We start from the raw sequence: 15,711 nt of genomic DNA, 5'->3' as shown, positions 1-15,711 counted from the left end.
CGACAGTACTTCTGGGAAAACAACGTTATGCTAGTCTTGGTTCATGAACATCATGGTTTAGGGACCTGTTAAATTATTAATAAGTAGTCTTTAGGTGCAGCTAAGTATGAACAACTATGAAGCAATAAGAACTGAAAAAAAAGCCACATTTTCAACAAGGCGGGGCAGGGTAGGAGACATACTCTGAGAATCATTGCATTAAAGGAGCACAGAAAAGGAAACTTAATTCTTTAGGAGGTAGAAGGAGTAAGGAAAAAAAAAAAAAAAACTAACACTGAAACATTAAACTGAGGTAATAATAAACCTGCCAAATAAGGTATTTCAAAACTTTCTACTTGATGTATATAAGACCCATGAAATTATGCTTGAAAAAGTTACATGCAGGGTTCATTCCTTAACAAACTTAAGGAGTGTATCAATCCTCTGCCGTCTCAAATGCATTCTTAGTTTTCCAAAGCTTAGAGAGGGAGAAAGTGGAATATTCTCCAAGAGTTCACCACTACTTATTAGGTACTACCTCAGTTAGCCTTGTATATATCATAGTTATCTATAGTAAAAAAATGATTTTACATACTAACCAGCAAGCATTCCCTATTAAAATGGACACTGAGACCCAAATTATGGCATTCACTATTTCTTAACTATTCTGTTTTTCAATTTTATAATTTGAATACCAGGAAAAACTACCCAAATTCAATGGGAAATGCTTTGAAAATGCCCAAATATTTGAAGAGAAGCTAAATAGTTTACTACCCACCCCCCCATAACTCTTTTGAAATAGATTACTGGTTCCAGTGTGGTTCCCGTTTGTGGTGTCTAATGACTTTTCACTTACTTTTGCAACCCTATGACTGTCACATCCTACTTTACAAGAATTCCACCACAAAACAGAAAATTTCCAATTTTAAGTAACATAGGTAAAGTATCTGCCTGCAATTCGGGAGACCCAGGTTCGATCCCTGGGTCAGGAAGATACCCTGGAGGAGGGAAGGGCAGCTGCTCACTCCAGTATTCTGGCCTGGAGAATTTCACAGACAGAGAAGCCTGACAGGCTACAGTCCATGGGGTCGCCAAGAGTCAGACATAACTGAGCAACTTTCACTTTTCACACAAAATGCTAGGTTTTTATTTCCCCTTGATTCTTTACTAAGTGAAAAGTTATTTTGCTGATGAAGCAGAAAAAGTCCACATAGACTATGCTGGAACACTTCCTATAATCAATAAAGTAAAAATAATCATGAAGTGCAGAAATAACGAAGGGTTTATGAAAATGGCAAAAGCAGGACTCAGATTAAAGCAGCAGGTCTGGACAATGTGTATCTTGGGAACCAGAAAGCTCACAGAATCACCACAGGGATTTTTTTCAAAAAAGACTCATGGAACGTAAGATTAGAAAAACAGGAAATTCAAGTCAGCTTTTTGTTCAGGAAAAAAAAAAAAAGAAACTTCAAAAATCACAAATTACTCAATATTTGTTAAACCAGCTCGAACAATTGCAACTAACCAAAAATTAGGAAAATGTCATACATGGACACAGTACTTATAACCTCATAGAGGGATTTACAAAGCAAGATGTCATCCCAGGAAGTGCAAACTATACATGGGTGAAAAACAAAAACAACCGTTGTGGGAAAAAATTTTTGAAGCCATTGCTAATGTGCCTCATAATGTATGGTTTGGGGTGACTACAGGCAGGCATAATATTCATGGAGAGGAAACAGAGGTCTCATTTACAAAATCAAAACTGAGGGAGAAAACATGATACTCACTATCTGTACATAAAAAGGCCACGAGTATATATATATGGAAAAGGGAGGGTGGTTTACAATAATGAGATTAAATTACCTGGGAGAAAATTTCAGCAGTCAGAAAAAAAAAAATTCCTAAAGGAAAAGAGTGTATCACAGTGTTATCTCTTGCAGTATTATCAGAGGTTCAAAGTAAATTAAAACTCTGGGAAAAAACCATCCTCCACCCCCATCTAAGCAGCAGCTGAAATCATGGGTTTAGACTCTATGACCTAAAAAGCTGGAAACCTTGAAGCTTTCAGTACAATATGGCTCCCCCACTCCATAGGTGATCAACAACGGTATTAATGCTAATCCCTTACATCTACATACTGTTTCACAGTTTAGAAATAGCCTTCACTTTCACTCCTCAACGGCAACCCCTTTGATGGCAGAATCACAATACTTTCACACAGCCTGTAGTCTGAAAAATACTTTCACACACTGTGTTATTTTACAGAAGAGACCCAAGGAAGTTGAGGAGGAGGAGATGGCAGGTAAGGGGCCTGGACAACCACCATTAAATTGACTCTTCTAACCTTTAGAAGTTGAAAGTACAACACTCCAGGGGGGGCAACCTCATTCAGACAGCTATACAGGATAGAACTGAAGAGTCTCAGTGGATCATTTCTGCCTCAGTCTCCGACCCCAAACACCGGGAAACTGAGGTAGCAGGTAGAACATAGAACAAAAGCCTGATCGAAAAGTCACGCACGGAGTGTCGGTGGGACAGACTTCCCACCACTCCACTCCACCTGCACTGTGTCCAAAAACGGCTGATTCCTATGTTTCAAAGGAAAAAGCTTGCCATTCCCGCTTCCCTCTATTTCCCACCCGGGCTTTCTTATGGCTTGGGGAGGGGGGGGAGGGGGATCTTCCTCCCGGAACCGCGCAGCAAACCCCCTCTCCCCAGGCTCTTACTCATTTTTCATATCGGGCCTCCGAAGTAGGGAAACCCGCTAGCTCTGGCTCCCAACTCCTAGCTTCTCGCTCTCTCTGAGGCGTTTCTTGACCCTAAGGCACGTCTAAGCCTCCCCAGGGATGGTCTTCTGCCACTCCTGCCACCTAAACCTCAAACTCCACAAAAGGAAACCCTCTCCAAACATCCTCCCATCTACCCTTCTATCCTGGCCACCCCTGAGGAGCAACACTATATATCAGGAGCCTCCCAGGAGCTACCTGCCTCTCACCTGGGCCCCTTTGGCCTCGGCCTCCGCAGAAGGGCGACCCCCAACAATCTCCTCGGTCAAGAAACCCCTAAAGCGGAAACACCCTCTTCCAGGGTCCTCTCCCGGAGCCTTAAGCACGGGCCTCGCTAGAGAACCTCCGGGCTGTTTTCTGGGCTCTGCCCAACGCCACCCGCTCCCAGCCCCCTCCTCAGAATCTCCCCCAGCCCAGTCCTGTCTCGCCGCCGCAGATTCAGGCGGCTGTTCCCCTCCCTCACGGACGTCCCCAGCCCTGGGACTCCCCCCGCTTCGCGTTCCTAGGGGCTTCCCGGCTGGGCTGCGGCACTGACTTTCTCCAGCTCTCGGGCGCACTCGAGGGAGGGGGCGGCGGCGGCTGCGGCGCGACTCCTTTGTGACAGGTCCAAGAGAGCGGTAAAGATGGACGCGAAGCCACGGCGCTGCCATTACGTGCTGGCCCACCCCCCGCTTCGTACCGCCCCGGCCCTCCCTCAGTCCCCTAGGAAACGCCCCTTCCTCGGTGGCAAGCCCTCTTCCTCACACCCAATCAGCTTTCAGGAAACACATCACGTGACAACACGACTCGGCCCGCCCTCCTTGAGGGAGCTGGCCAATCCCCTTGCTGAAGTGTGAATGGCCCAATCAAATCTCTCCCGCTAGCTTTCAAGGCACCGGATTTCCATCTGGCTCCACGGGAGGAAGGGAGGTACGGATTGGGTTACACCGCCGGAAGAGGGGCGGAACTTTGTTGTGGCGGTGAGGAAAAGGAAGCCCTGAAGGGTAGAAAGAAATACCAAAGCAAAGGCTGTTTTCCTGCTTTCATTCTTTCTGTTTTCCTTCTTTTTATTTTTTCTTAAGAGCGAGCGGCGTTTGCGGTGGCAGTTTGGGGTGGGCGCCGCCGAGGTGAGGGGGTCTCGCCTCCTGCACGCTGGTAGGTGAGTGCGGCCTGGGCCCTGGCCAGGCAGCGAGACCAGGGCGCCAGCGTCCTCGCTGAGGAGGTGGGGGGCTGCGTCTGACGTGAAGTTTAGGGCCAGGCCTGCCCTTAATCTGCGCTCTCGCCCAGGGTTCTGAGTCACCAGAGACAGGGGCTTGTGGGGCGCAGCCTGAGGGAAGCCGAGGGAGCCCGCGGGAACGCCTCCAGGTCCTGTGGAGGAGGATGCCGACCCTTTCACGCGGTCTTGGGGCTCTGGGGCTCTTGTCGGCTCCCCTCTTCGTTTTCTGCCAGGTGGCAGGCTTCCAGCGAGGAGTGGGCTCTATCAGAGGTCTTGGAACGGCTCCAGGCTACTCCGGAGATGTGGGGGTGCCTGTCTGGTTGCGAGTTTCTGAGTCAATTAGTTTAGGATGGAAATATTAATTATGTTCCATGTACCAGTCTCTGTGCTCAGTGCACTTTCTTGTAAAGGAAATCAAACTGGCGTGTTCGTCTTACAGAAAACTTAACTGAGGGTTGAAGGGTCTTGAGAGCTGCTGGCCCAGGTGAAAGCCGGAGCGCATCGCGGTAAAGGTGGAGACCTATTCCTTCTTAGCACTGGTTTTGAAATTAGCAGAAAACAAGAGCTTCTGTGGCCCTTTTAAAATGCAGATTCTCGGACCCTCCACCCCAGCTAGTCCGACTCAGGTCTTGAGTGGGACCGAGGAAGTCAAGTGCAGGTCTGCCGGTCAGAATTCCCAGTGACCTCTTGTGTACCAGCTGTTGGGTAAGATTTGTTGGTAATTCAGCTGTTTGCCTTATTGGTGTGTTAACAAGGACCTCATAAAAATGGTTTGGAAAGCACTGCTTCTGAACGCCTTGAAAGGAATTAGTGTGTAGACTCCTTTTTGATACAAGGAATTGAGTAGAGATAAAGGCAGCTTTTACAGTCTTAAAAATAGAGCTTGAGATGAACAGTTTGTAAGGGTCTGAAAGCTGAGGCTGCCCAGTTATCTTTCTCAGAGGGGTCTTGGTGCCTTTCCCTCATGAGGAAATTCTTCGTGGTTGTAACAGTTATATCAATACCTTTTACCTGGTTAGCAGTCGTTCCTGGTTAGCAGTCGTTCCCGTTTAAGAATCTTGCTGTTTTGATTAGAATCAAGCTGCTGCTGCAGAAATTGAAAACCATGTATCTGGTAAATAAAGTGATTTAAACGCATGGTTCAGCTGTAGACTCAATCAGCGTAATTACATCTTCATGGCAGGTAAATTAAGCAATTTCAGTGTGCTCACTATTGATCTCCTTTTGAACAGTGCTCTGTCTTCATTCTCAAATACCACCTGTTTCACTTTATCTGTAGCATGTGTTTTACAGTTTATTTCGTCTTTGGTTTTCTGAATTTTCCTTATGATGTATGCAACTGTGGATTTGTTTCTGTTCAGTGTGTTTGGTGTCTTATTACACGTCTAAATTTTTGGATTAGTGTCTTTCATAAGTTCTGTAAAATTCTTAGTCGTTTATACTCATGTACTGTTTCTGCCCTGTTGTGTATCTTCCTTCTTTACTGATTTAATGTAGACCTTTCCCCCCTCTTCTTTATGCCTTTTCCTCTTTTTACTTTTCTATACTGCATTCTGCATAGTTTGTTTTTTATGAATTCTCTCATAAATTATTTCTAATCTGTTACTAAACTCATCTGTTGTGATTTTAATTTATTGCATGTTTTAGTCACTGAAGTTCTGTTTTTTCTTTTCAAATGTGCCTTGCCACTTGAACGGTTTCTTATGCTCTGCTGTTAATTTTGAGGCCTGGTTTTTATTTCTTTAAACATGGTAAGCATAGTTGTTTTGTAATCTGTATGTGTTAATTCCACTGTCTGGATGTCCTTTGGTCTGTTTCTGTTGCCCATTATTCCTGCTTTTTTTCTTACCAGTTCACCTTTACCTGATGCTGTAGTTCTTTGGGGTACCAGATTAAGATGGAGAAGGAGGTGGTTATCAGACCCCACACACCCTACCTGGGTTCTCTGCTTTTGACTTTTACTTCCCAAGGGCACCAAAACAGTAGCTTTCAAGATCAGAGAAATCCTCAGGATGAAAACCAGTTTGATTTGAATATTGGGCTCGGTTTCTGCTTTTCACCTTGTTTTGGGTTTTTGCCGAATTCTTTACTGTCTTGTTAGCTTTTCTATTTGTTTAAGAATTATTTTAAAAAACTTCTTCCAGTTTAATTTGTTGCAGAAGTGAGGGATTGGTCTCAATTACCTAGCTTGCTATTTTGTGGAAATGGAAGCCCCCTTTGATTTTAGGAGTGAAATTTGTCTTTCAGGCAACTTTGAGTTAAAGGTTATTTTTCTTCACCTATCTAAAACTTCCACCACCTTTCACAGGGCAGCATCCTTGTTATTCAGTTGCCTACTCATATCTGACTCTATGTGACCCCTTGGACTGCAGCATGCCAGGCTTCCCTGTCCTTCACCATCTCCCAGAGCCTGCTCAAACTCATGTCCATTGAGTCGGTGGTGCCATTCAACCATCTCATCCTCTGTTGTCCCTTTCTCCTCCTGCCTTCAGTCTTTCCCAGCATCAGGGTCTTTTCCGATGAATTGGCTTTTCACATCAGGTGGCCAAAGTATTGGAGCAGTGTCGTAGCTGCTATCAAAATTAAGCTTCCCCAGTGCTTTTTCTAGTCTTCCTTTTCTGAACTCCTTAGTGCTTAATTTCTTTTCTCTTAGAGCATTTACTCTCATTCTCCATTTCCTTAAATTGCTCCTGTACTTACCTTATCTCTTCTTTTGAATTCAAATTCCTTATTTGCTAAAAAGTAGTGCCAGTTTAGTACCTAGCACTGTGACTTGCACATAATGCTATTGCTGCTTGATTGTGTCCGAGCCTTTGCGACCCCATGGACTATAGCTCAGCAGGCTTCTCTGTCCATGGAGTTTTCCAGGCAAGAATACTGGAGTGGGTTGCCTTTTCCTACTCTAGGGAACCTTCTCTACCCAGGGATCGAACCCACATCTCCTGCAAGTCTTGCATTGGCAAGCGGATTCTTTACTACTGAGCCACCTGGGAAGCCCTGTCTTGCACATATGTTCCCTGTAAAGATTTACTTCAAAAATACAACTGAATGAGTGGGCCTTGTATGTTTGGTGTAGTGTAAAGTCCTTTTTTTTTTTTTTCTTAATTTGGTTTTGGAGAGGAGATCCATAAAGCTTGGAAGGTGGGGGTGGGAGAGAGTATAATTTAGTGTGGGTTAGGTTCCAAACTCAAATAGTGTGTAGTCAAAGCTATCCTCACATCAAACTGTGGAAAATTCTTAAAGAGATGGGAATACTAGACCGCCTTACCTGCCTCCTGAGAAATCTGTGTGCAGGTCAAGAAACAACAGTTAGAACTGGACATGAAACAACAGACTGGTTCCAAATCAGGAAAGGGGTACATCAAGGCTGCATATTGTCACCCTGCTTATTTAACTTATATGCAGAGAACATCATGCGAAATGCCAGGCTGGATGAAGCACAAGCTGGAATCAGGATTACTGGGAAAAATATCAATAACCTCGAGATATGCAGATGACACCACACTTATGGCAGGAAGCAAAGAACTAAAGAGTCTCTTGATGAAAGTGAAAGAAGAGAGTGAAAAAATTGGCTTAAGACTCAACATTCAGAAAACTAAGATCATGGCATCTGGTCTCATTACTTTGTGTCTAATAGATGGGGAAAAAATGGAAACAATGAAAGACTTTATTTTGGGGGGCTCCGAAATCACTGCAGAGGGTGACTGCAGCTGTGAAATTAAAAGATGCTTGCTCATTGGAAGAAAAGTTATGACCAACCTAGACAGCATGTTAATTATTTTGCCAACAAAGGTCCATCTAGTCAAAGCTATGGTTTTTCCAGTAGTCATGTATGGACTATAAAGAAAGAGAGTTGGACTATAAAGAAAGCTGAGCGCTGAAGAATGGATGCTTTTGAACTGTGGTGTTGGAGAAGACTCTTGCAAGTCCCTTGGACTGCAAGGAGATCCAACCAGTCCATCCTAAAGGAAATCAGTCCTGAATATTCATTGGAAGGACTGATGCTGAAGCTGAAACTCCAATAGTTTGGCGACCTGATGGGAAGAACTGACTCATTGGAAAAGACCCTGATGCTGGGAAAGATTGAGGGCAGGAGGAGAAGGGGACAACAGAGGATGAAATGGTTGGATGGCATCACCTACACGATGAACATGAGTTTGAGTAAACTCCAGGAGTTGGTGATAGACAGGGAGGCCTGGCGTGCTACAGTCCATGGGGTTGCAGAGAGTTGGACATGAATGAGCGACTGGACTGAAGTGAAAGCCAACCTAGATGGTAAAATAATGTGTAGCCAAAGCTATCCTGGGAAATCTATTAGGGAGGCACCATGTTGGGTATGGCACCCCACTCCAGTACTCTTGCCTGGAAAATTGCCTGGACGGAGGAGCCTGGTAGGCTGCAGTCCATGGGGTCGCTGAGGGTCGGACACGACTGAGCGACTTCACTTTCATGCATTGGAGAAGGAAATGGCAACCCATTCCAGTGTTCTTGCCTGGAGAATCCCAGAGATGGGGAAGCCTGGTGGGCTGCCATCTATGGGGTCGCACAGAGTCGGACACGACTGAAGTGACTTAGCAGTAGCAGCATGTTGGGTATAGGTATACCAGTGTAGCAAAATTCCAACATGGCCATATTTTTCTCCAGCTTTGAAACAGATGCTGTTGTTTCCCTTTGAGTTTAGATAAAGTAGTTCGCATTTAAGATTCACTGTGTGTAAAAAATATAGCTCATATTAGAATTACATATGGTGAGGGAAGTGCTTATACTCTTGAGAGGCATGGATGAGGGGAGTTGAGGATCAGCTAAGGGAACCAATATTATCTTTTTTTCTTCCAGTGTATCTATCAGTAGATAAATTCAAGGTATTTGTACATATGATGAAACTGTTCTTATGCTGTGGAAAAATACATGGCATGTGTTTTCTAGATGTCTTGCAAAAAGAGGTTACTTCAAGTTGCTGTTTATAGTAAACATTGTACATATGAATTGCATTTACTAATGCTGTGCCCTCATTTTTAGGTTCTTTCAGTCCTCTTTGCTCGGAGAAGGCAATGGCACCCCACTCCAGTACTCTTGCTTGGAGGATCCCATGGACAGGGGAGCCTGGTGGGCTGCAGTCCATGGGGTCGCTGAGAGTTGGACACGACTGAGTGACTTCACTTTCCCTTTTCACTTTCATGCATTGGAGAAGGAAATGGCAACCCACTCCAGTGTTCTTGTCTGGAGAATCCCAGGGACGGGGGAGCCTGGTGGGCTGCCGTCTGTGGGGTTACACAGAGTCGGACATGACTAAAGCGACTTAGCAGGAGCAGTAGCAGCAGTCTTCTTTGCTAGTGGAGTAGGTTAAATAAACCTCAGTGTTAGAAGAGTGAGAATTACGTTTTCTAGTAATAAGTGCTAACAGACTGTTCTCTGTTACTACTAACATGTCATGCTCTGAAGTCTTATAGGGAAAGTTGGCTTGACTTAAGTTACTGTAGCTTGATAGAAGTGCCTTCTGGCCAGAAAGCAGTCTTTTCTAGAATGATTTTTAGTTTGCCAAATTCCTCTTAATTTCTGTCCTACATTTTAAAATCTCACGTGACTTGAACATCAGGATAATGTTGAAAGAGCAATACTTAAGTATATTTACTAACAGAAAAAACGTGGCTTGGCCTAATGTTTTTGCTCCCTTTGGGGAAATGTTAGACCATTGTGACACAGAGATCTGATCTGCCCTGGTGTATTTTTACAAGTACAGTGTATCTAATGTTAGAAGTTAGGAGGGTATGGTGGCCAGTGATGTAAACACTTAAGTAGTCTGCCATCACAAAATTCAATTCCAGAGGAAACCAGATCTCATTGACGTGCATCATGGCATGAGCTAAATGGAATAATTTTCATGTCAGCAATGGTAGTTATCTTGGGAGCAGTTTTGTTTCTTGAAATTTATATAGCATGCTTTGCATAAACCCATTCTATCTCACCAAACTGGAAATTAAATACTACAATCTCCAGTACAAACACAGTGGTGCAGTGTTTAACATTTATTTCACCTTGAAATATAAGAACATTGTTTGTTTGGCTGTCACGCGAATTTGAATATTTGCATCAGTTTGAAACTTTTAAGTTGGGACAAAGTGATTTTGGTATGGTTTTGGATTTCCATGAATTCTCTATTTGAAAAACTTATATAATCCTTTAAAAAATACTGTAATGTTTAATTTGATAATTGAACTTGAATCACTGTAAAAAATGCTATGAGAGTAAAGAAAAGTTGGCACAGTTATTCTTTCTAAAATTAAATACAGTAAGGACAAAATAAGCATTCTCAACGTAAATCTTCTTCATCCCTAAATGAATTTTTAATATTAAATCCCCAGACCCCTGGGCTTTTGTTTATTTGTGTTTTGTTTTTAATTATTCTAACAAAGGAGGAAAATAAGAGACTTGTGAAAATTTAGGTAAGCTGTAGGAATTAGAAATAAACACTTTAGTTTCTGATTTCTCTACTTCTGGAAGAAGGTAAATAAGTTGAAGTTAGAAATCACCTTTCTTTTGCAAAATAAACAGCTAATGAATGTTGGACTTGTCAGAGAAAAATGCTTTGTCTAAGAAATTTTTAGTATGAGCATTTTTTTTTTAGTTAGCTGAAATTAAAAGGAAAGTAGCAAGAGTTATTCTTGAAGATGTCAGTTATCTAATATAGTAAGGTGATGAAATCTTTGGTCCTGTGTTTCCTATTGCACAAGTTGTATGATGTTTGAATAGAATTCCCTGTGGGACAAAGACACGTTAGTGATTGCTTATTTGATGACTATTATTTTCTATAATTTACATTGGACAGTATCTAAGAATATGTGAGAACATTCCTCTCTGCTTAAATTCTTCAAATTCTCTTCCTGGTTGGTTTATCCAGTAAGTGTTTCTTATATACTTAATATATGCCAGACACTGTGCTAATAAGCACTGTGGATACAAAGAGTTCTTGGAATAGTCGTAAGTGATAAAACACAATGAATAAATGCTATAGTGGAATTAGAAATAGCTGGAATGGGGGCCAGAGGAGAAACAGAAAGTCTTAATAGAATGCTCTTAGAGTAGTTTGTGCAAGGTGAGGCCCTGAAAAGAAGAGATTAGAAAGGAAAGGATAAATTAAAGAGAGATCATTGTGAAGTAGAAACAACAGAACTTGGTGACTAGTGGGATATAAGGGACTAAGGAAAAAGGAGTCTTAAGTGTATGTCCAGGTTTTCAGTTTGGGAAACTGGGTTGATCCCTATTTGTGCCCTTCATTACTGCCTCTTAGCTGTACTGTTTACTTTGGTAGTTCATTAAATACACTGTTTACCTGTTAGGAACTAGTACTAGCTTTTTAAAGTTTATTTTCTTTATGCACCCTCATATAATTTGCACAATGCTGGACACAGAGTTCAGCATTCATCCTGATGTTGAGTTTATTTAATTTGAATTAATAATAAAACAATAAAATAACTATGGTAAAGGGGAATTATAGAATTACCAAATACGTATACATGGAAGCTTTTCCTGATTTCTCTCAGTTTCATCTGGTCTCTTTCCCATTGGTTGTTTATGTCACTGATTTATTTCTCCTACACTCCTTGAGCATAGGGTAGTATATTTCTCTCACTCCCATAACCAGAGCTCAGCATAGCTCTTTGCAATAATGACAGACTTTTTAAAGCATTTTTAAGCAGGTCCCAAACACTGTGCAAAGTACTTTCCATGAATTATCTAGTTTATCTCACAAAAGCTTTATGTTGTGCAGTACTCTCTGTCTCCATTGATGAGTGCAATCTATGGATTAGGAAACTAAGCCTTAGATGAGTTAAATGACTTGCCCAAAATCATACAACTTACAAGTGGCAGAACCAAGGTCTCTTGATCTCAGAATCTATACTCATCATTACCTGTTTTCCCTCCTGTAAGGAGACTGCAACAAAAGGTATATGGTATATGTTGGTTGAATTAGATTAGGTTGTCATGAAAAGTGTCTGAAGTTAAGCTGGCTTCTTGGCAGTATTTATTAATAGGGAAGTTTTGAATATTTCTGGAGAAGAAATATTCTGGGTATTATCTAGCATACTGAGGAGTATGACCACTTGTTCATAAACATTTTCTGTCCTTTGACCTCTCCTAATATAGAAAATTCATTAACCAGAGGGCCATTGGTGGCATTGCAGGCAAGAGGGGAATAGTAGTTGAAGTGCCAGGGAATGAGGACCTATAGGAGATGTGCAAATTGAAAAAAGAGATGGATGAAGCAGTCTGTGTTTAGTGTTGGTCCTTTTAAATTCACAGAAATGTTTTATAATTAGGCATGGCCATCTAGCTTTATTTTGGGAATGAGGGAATGTCGGGTTAGGTTTAAAGAACAGATTTTTACAAGTGGTCATTAGTTTTGACAGTGTGACTTTTCTCAGGAAACCAACGCATTGAAAGAATTAGAAATTTTTTCTGTCAAATTATGAACCCATTGTCTTTAAATTTCCTTTTTAAACGTGCTTCTGCCTGATTTTCTTTTCCATTGACCGTCCGCGATTCTTGATTCAGTGCTACATGGGAAAGACGGGGAAATAGCACAGGCCAAACTCTTTGGGTGAAAGTTCAGTTCTAACACTTGAGAAAAAGATGAAAAGGAGAGTAAGAATGTCTTGGAATCCCATAAATTCATCTTTTTCCAAAAGTAATTGATAAATGTTGGGAAAATTCTTATTCTCTAAGAGTTTCTATTTCAAATTCAAACCTTTGTTTACATGTATCTTAAAGGCTCTGACCCTTGAGTTTCAGGGATTTTTTTTTTAAAGTCAAATGAATTGTTTTTTAAAGTCAAATTCTTTTTTTTTTTTTAAGTCAAATGAATTCTTCTTTATCCAAAAACTCAACAGGCTATGAAAATTAAATAAATGGCTTTACTTCCTTAGTTTTGCATTATAAGAATAAATCTTGAGTCTGAATTCTTACTTAGATGGAAGCATGTAAGATTCAAGATTTGTATTTTGAACTGTAAGAAGAGTTCTTTCAGTACTTATATATTTTTTATTTTTTCAAGTGTAACAAGAGTAAAGAGATGGATTCAATGGCATGCCAGTTTTATTACCATATCCTAATATTGCTTTCCCAGGTTTAAATCATAACAGTTTAAGTTCACTGTTTTGAGACAGTTTTTTCATGTTTTTATAAGATTAAAGGAACTAGGAATGCTTGACCTAGAAAAATGACAAATTAGGAGGAAAATGGGAGTTGTTTTCAAACAGCTGAAGCATTGTTGTGTTGAAAAAGGGATTTGGCTTCTTTTGTGTAGTCCCAGTGTATTTAACCTATCTGTGGAATTTATAGGAAGAGAGATTTCAGTTCAGTTTAAGGAATAGCTATCGTGCTAGTCAGATCTGCTTAGAGGGAGAGTCAGCTGCCTGAAGGGAGCGCAGTTTTAAAGTATGGGTTGGATGAAAATCTCCTGGGTATGAATGGTGGGTTCTGTTGCCAGATGGAGAATTGTTTGAGGTGGGCTATGAGGACCCATCACATTCTGAATTATTTCCCAGTAAATAAGGGTAAGAGGAGGAAACCAGACAGCCAGTATAGGATGAGAAAGGAGAGCTATAGCCGAGAAAGAGGACAGTGAGGGTCTAAATTGTCTCTCCCACCCTTTAAAGTTCTACATCTTTGGTGTTTTCTCTGCCAGAAATATTTAAGAAAATGTTGGCCCTTGTTCCATAAGAGGTCGTTCTACAAAACTTGAGGAATTTTTGTCATGGTCACAGAGACGGAACAATTCTCTCTGTAATAGGCCTTTGGCTGGAGACATTGAGTAATGCTAAGTCAGAAATGTCCAGGGTTGTGGGCTTTAGGTAGGAGCAACAACTTGTGTCCATTGATTTGGTTTTCTTTCTAGTAAATTTAAAAATTTTCTGTGTTGTTATGATGTGCTAAACTTCAACAGTAGGCAAAGACTATTCTTTTGTTCTGCATGTTTGGATTTATTTCCTCCATTTCCATTTTCATCTTCACTAGAGGAAGATGTTCCATGAACATTCTCAGCACTGGAATTTGGTATAAGAAGAAAGCTGAAATTGAAATGTCCTTCTTCTTAAGGAAGATCCCTGGTTTCTGGGGAGGGGTATGATTAAGTGGGTAAGAGTATGAATTTTTGCCCTCAGCTGATTCTCAGCTCCACCATTCGCCACCTTCCAGGCCCTCTTGCTGATTTTGTAGATAAACATAGATGTTGATAAAACTACATAATACATTAAGAAAATGTAATCCTGTGCTTTTGTCAGTGACTTATGAGTTAAACTACTTGAGGATTTCTCAGTTCAAGGCTGAAGGAAGTTTTGAGGTAGTCCGTTGCTTGGGGGAAACAGAGGTCAATCTCCTTGTTTCTCTTCAGAATTTTAATTACAGCTCTCACTTGAAATATTTTGTTTGTTTTTTAGACTGTTCCATTATGGATGGAGGGGATGACGGTAACCTTGTTATCAAAAAGAGGTTTGTATCTGAGGCAGAGCTAGATGAACGGCGCAAACGGAGACAAGAAGAATGGGAAAAAGTTCGAAAACCTGAAGATCCTGAAGGTATAGAGAGGCTCACAGACCTTTAATCCTTACAACCCTGCAGGCTATTAACATCACTTTAGAGTAGAAGAACTGAGGCTGAGGGGGTGAAGGGACCTATGTAAGGTCTCCATACCTGAGAGCAGACCAGGATCTGCACCTCCATGCCCTTTCCACTCTACCACACTTTATTCCAGAAGATTCCACCGGTCTTCTAGCTATTCAGCTCCAGAATCTGAATAGCTGAGCGTGCTGCTACCATGCAGGGTTTGTTTTGGGTGGATCCCTCATCCAGTTAGCTGTCTCAGTCCATGGGCCCTGTTCACACTCATTGGCTTTGAGAACTGCTGGCTCCTGTCTGAGGTCTAGAGGGAAGCTGTGAACTTTGTACTATTTTTGTGTTCTTTGCCCTCAGATCATGCAGAGACTTGAGTTTATCTTTAAATCCTTTGTGATTCCAAAATAATATGAACGGATTGTAAAGTATGTATTTTTTCCCCCTCCCTTTTCTTTCAGAATGCCCAGAGGAGGTTTATGACCCTCGGTCTCTGTATGAAAGGCTACAAGAACAGAAAGACAGGAAGCAGCAGGAGTATGAAGAACAGTTCAAATTCAGTAAGCTTCAGAAAAAACAGCGTCTGAGGGACTCTGCGGGGCCTTTTTGGTGCACTTTTGCCTTATGCAACACTTTGTCTAACCAGCCATGAAATTGTCTTGATTATCTAGTCTCTAGGTGCTCATTTGGTGGAAAAGAGATAGCTTTCTACCATCTAGACCACATTGAAAATTTTTGCTTAGAACTCAGTATACCCGTTTTAATTTTATGCTAACATTTAGTAATGGGAGAGATGCTTTGATTTTATGCCATGTTATCTATCCAAAAGCTTTGGTGTTTACAAATTCTTTCTTCTAATCCCCTGAACAATCTGCTGTTTATTAAAAAATAGGACAAGGAAAAATCTTGACTATATTTTCCCTTTAGCCTGCTTTAAGAGTTCCTTATTTAATTATTTCCTCAGAAAACATGGTAAGAGGCTTAGACGAAGATGAGACCAACTTCCTTGATGAGGTTTCTCGGCAGCAAGAACTAATAGAAAAACAGCGAAGAGAAGAAGAACTGAAAGAACTGAAGGAATACAGAATATCCTTTGTACTTTGCTAGGAATCTATAAGGTGTCAGTTTCTCATCAGCATC

At 41.4% G+C, this 15,711-nt stretch overlaps 2 protein-coding genes across 2 annotated transcripts in view; one reads left to right on the top strand and one right to left on the bottom strand.

Moving 5' to 3' along the window:
• Positions 1 to 3,397, bottom strand: part of RSPRY1 (ring finger and SPRY domain containing 1) — a 37,449-nt gene extending 34,052 nt beyond the window's left edge. The window contains exon 1 of the mRNA XM_052656248.1: positions 3,304 to 3,397. The gene's annotated coding sequence lies outside the window, so the exon portion shown is untranslated. The remainder of the gene's footprint in view (positions 1 to 3,303) is intronic.
• A 312-nt stretch (positions 3,398 to 3,709) lies between these two features.
• Positions 3,710 to 15,711, top strand: part of PSME3IP1 (proteasome activator subunit 3 interacting protein 1) — a 38,240-nt gene continuing 26,238 nt past the window's right edge. Inside the window, exons 1-4 of the mRNA XM_052656181.1 lie at positions 3,710 to 3,906; positions 14,400 to 14,537; positions 15,033 to 15,131; positions 15,536 to 15,657. Of these exons, the coding sequence (XP_052512141.1) occupies positions 14,411 to 14,537; positions 15,033 to 15,131; positions 15,536 to 15,657 (348 nt within the window). The 5' untranslated portion in view covers positions 3,710 to 3,906; positions 14,400 to 14,410. The remainder of the gene's footprint in view (positions 3,907 to 14,399; positions 14,538 to 15,032; positions 15,132 to 15,535; positions 15,658 to 15,711) is intronic.

The sequence above is a fragment of the Budorcas taxicolor genome, chromosome 18 (assembly GCF_023091745.1).
Source record: "Budorcas taxicolor isolate Tak-1 chromosome 18, Takin1.1, whole genome shotgun sequence".
NCBI lineage: Eukaryota > Metazoa > Chordata > Mammalia > Artiodactyla > Bovidae > Budorcas > Budorcas taxicolor.
This window is presented reverse-complemented; position numbering and strand designations above follow the sequence as displayed.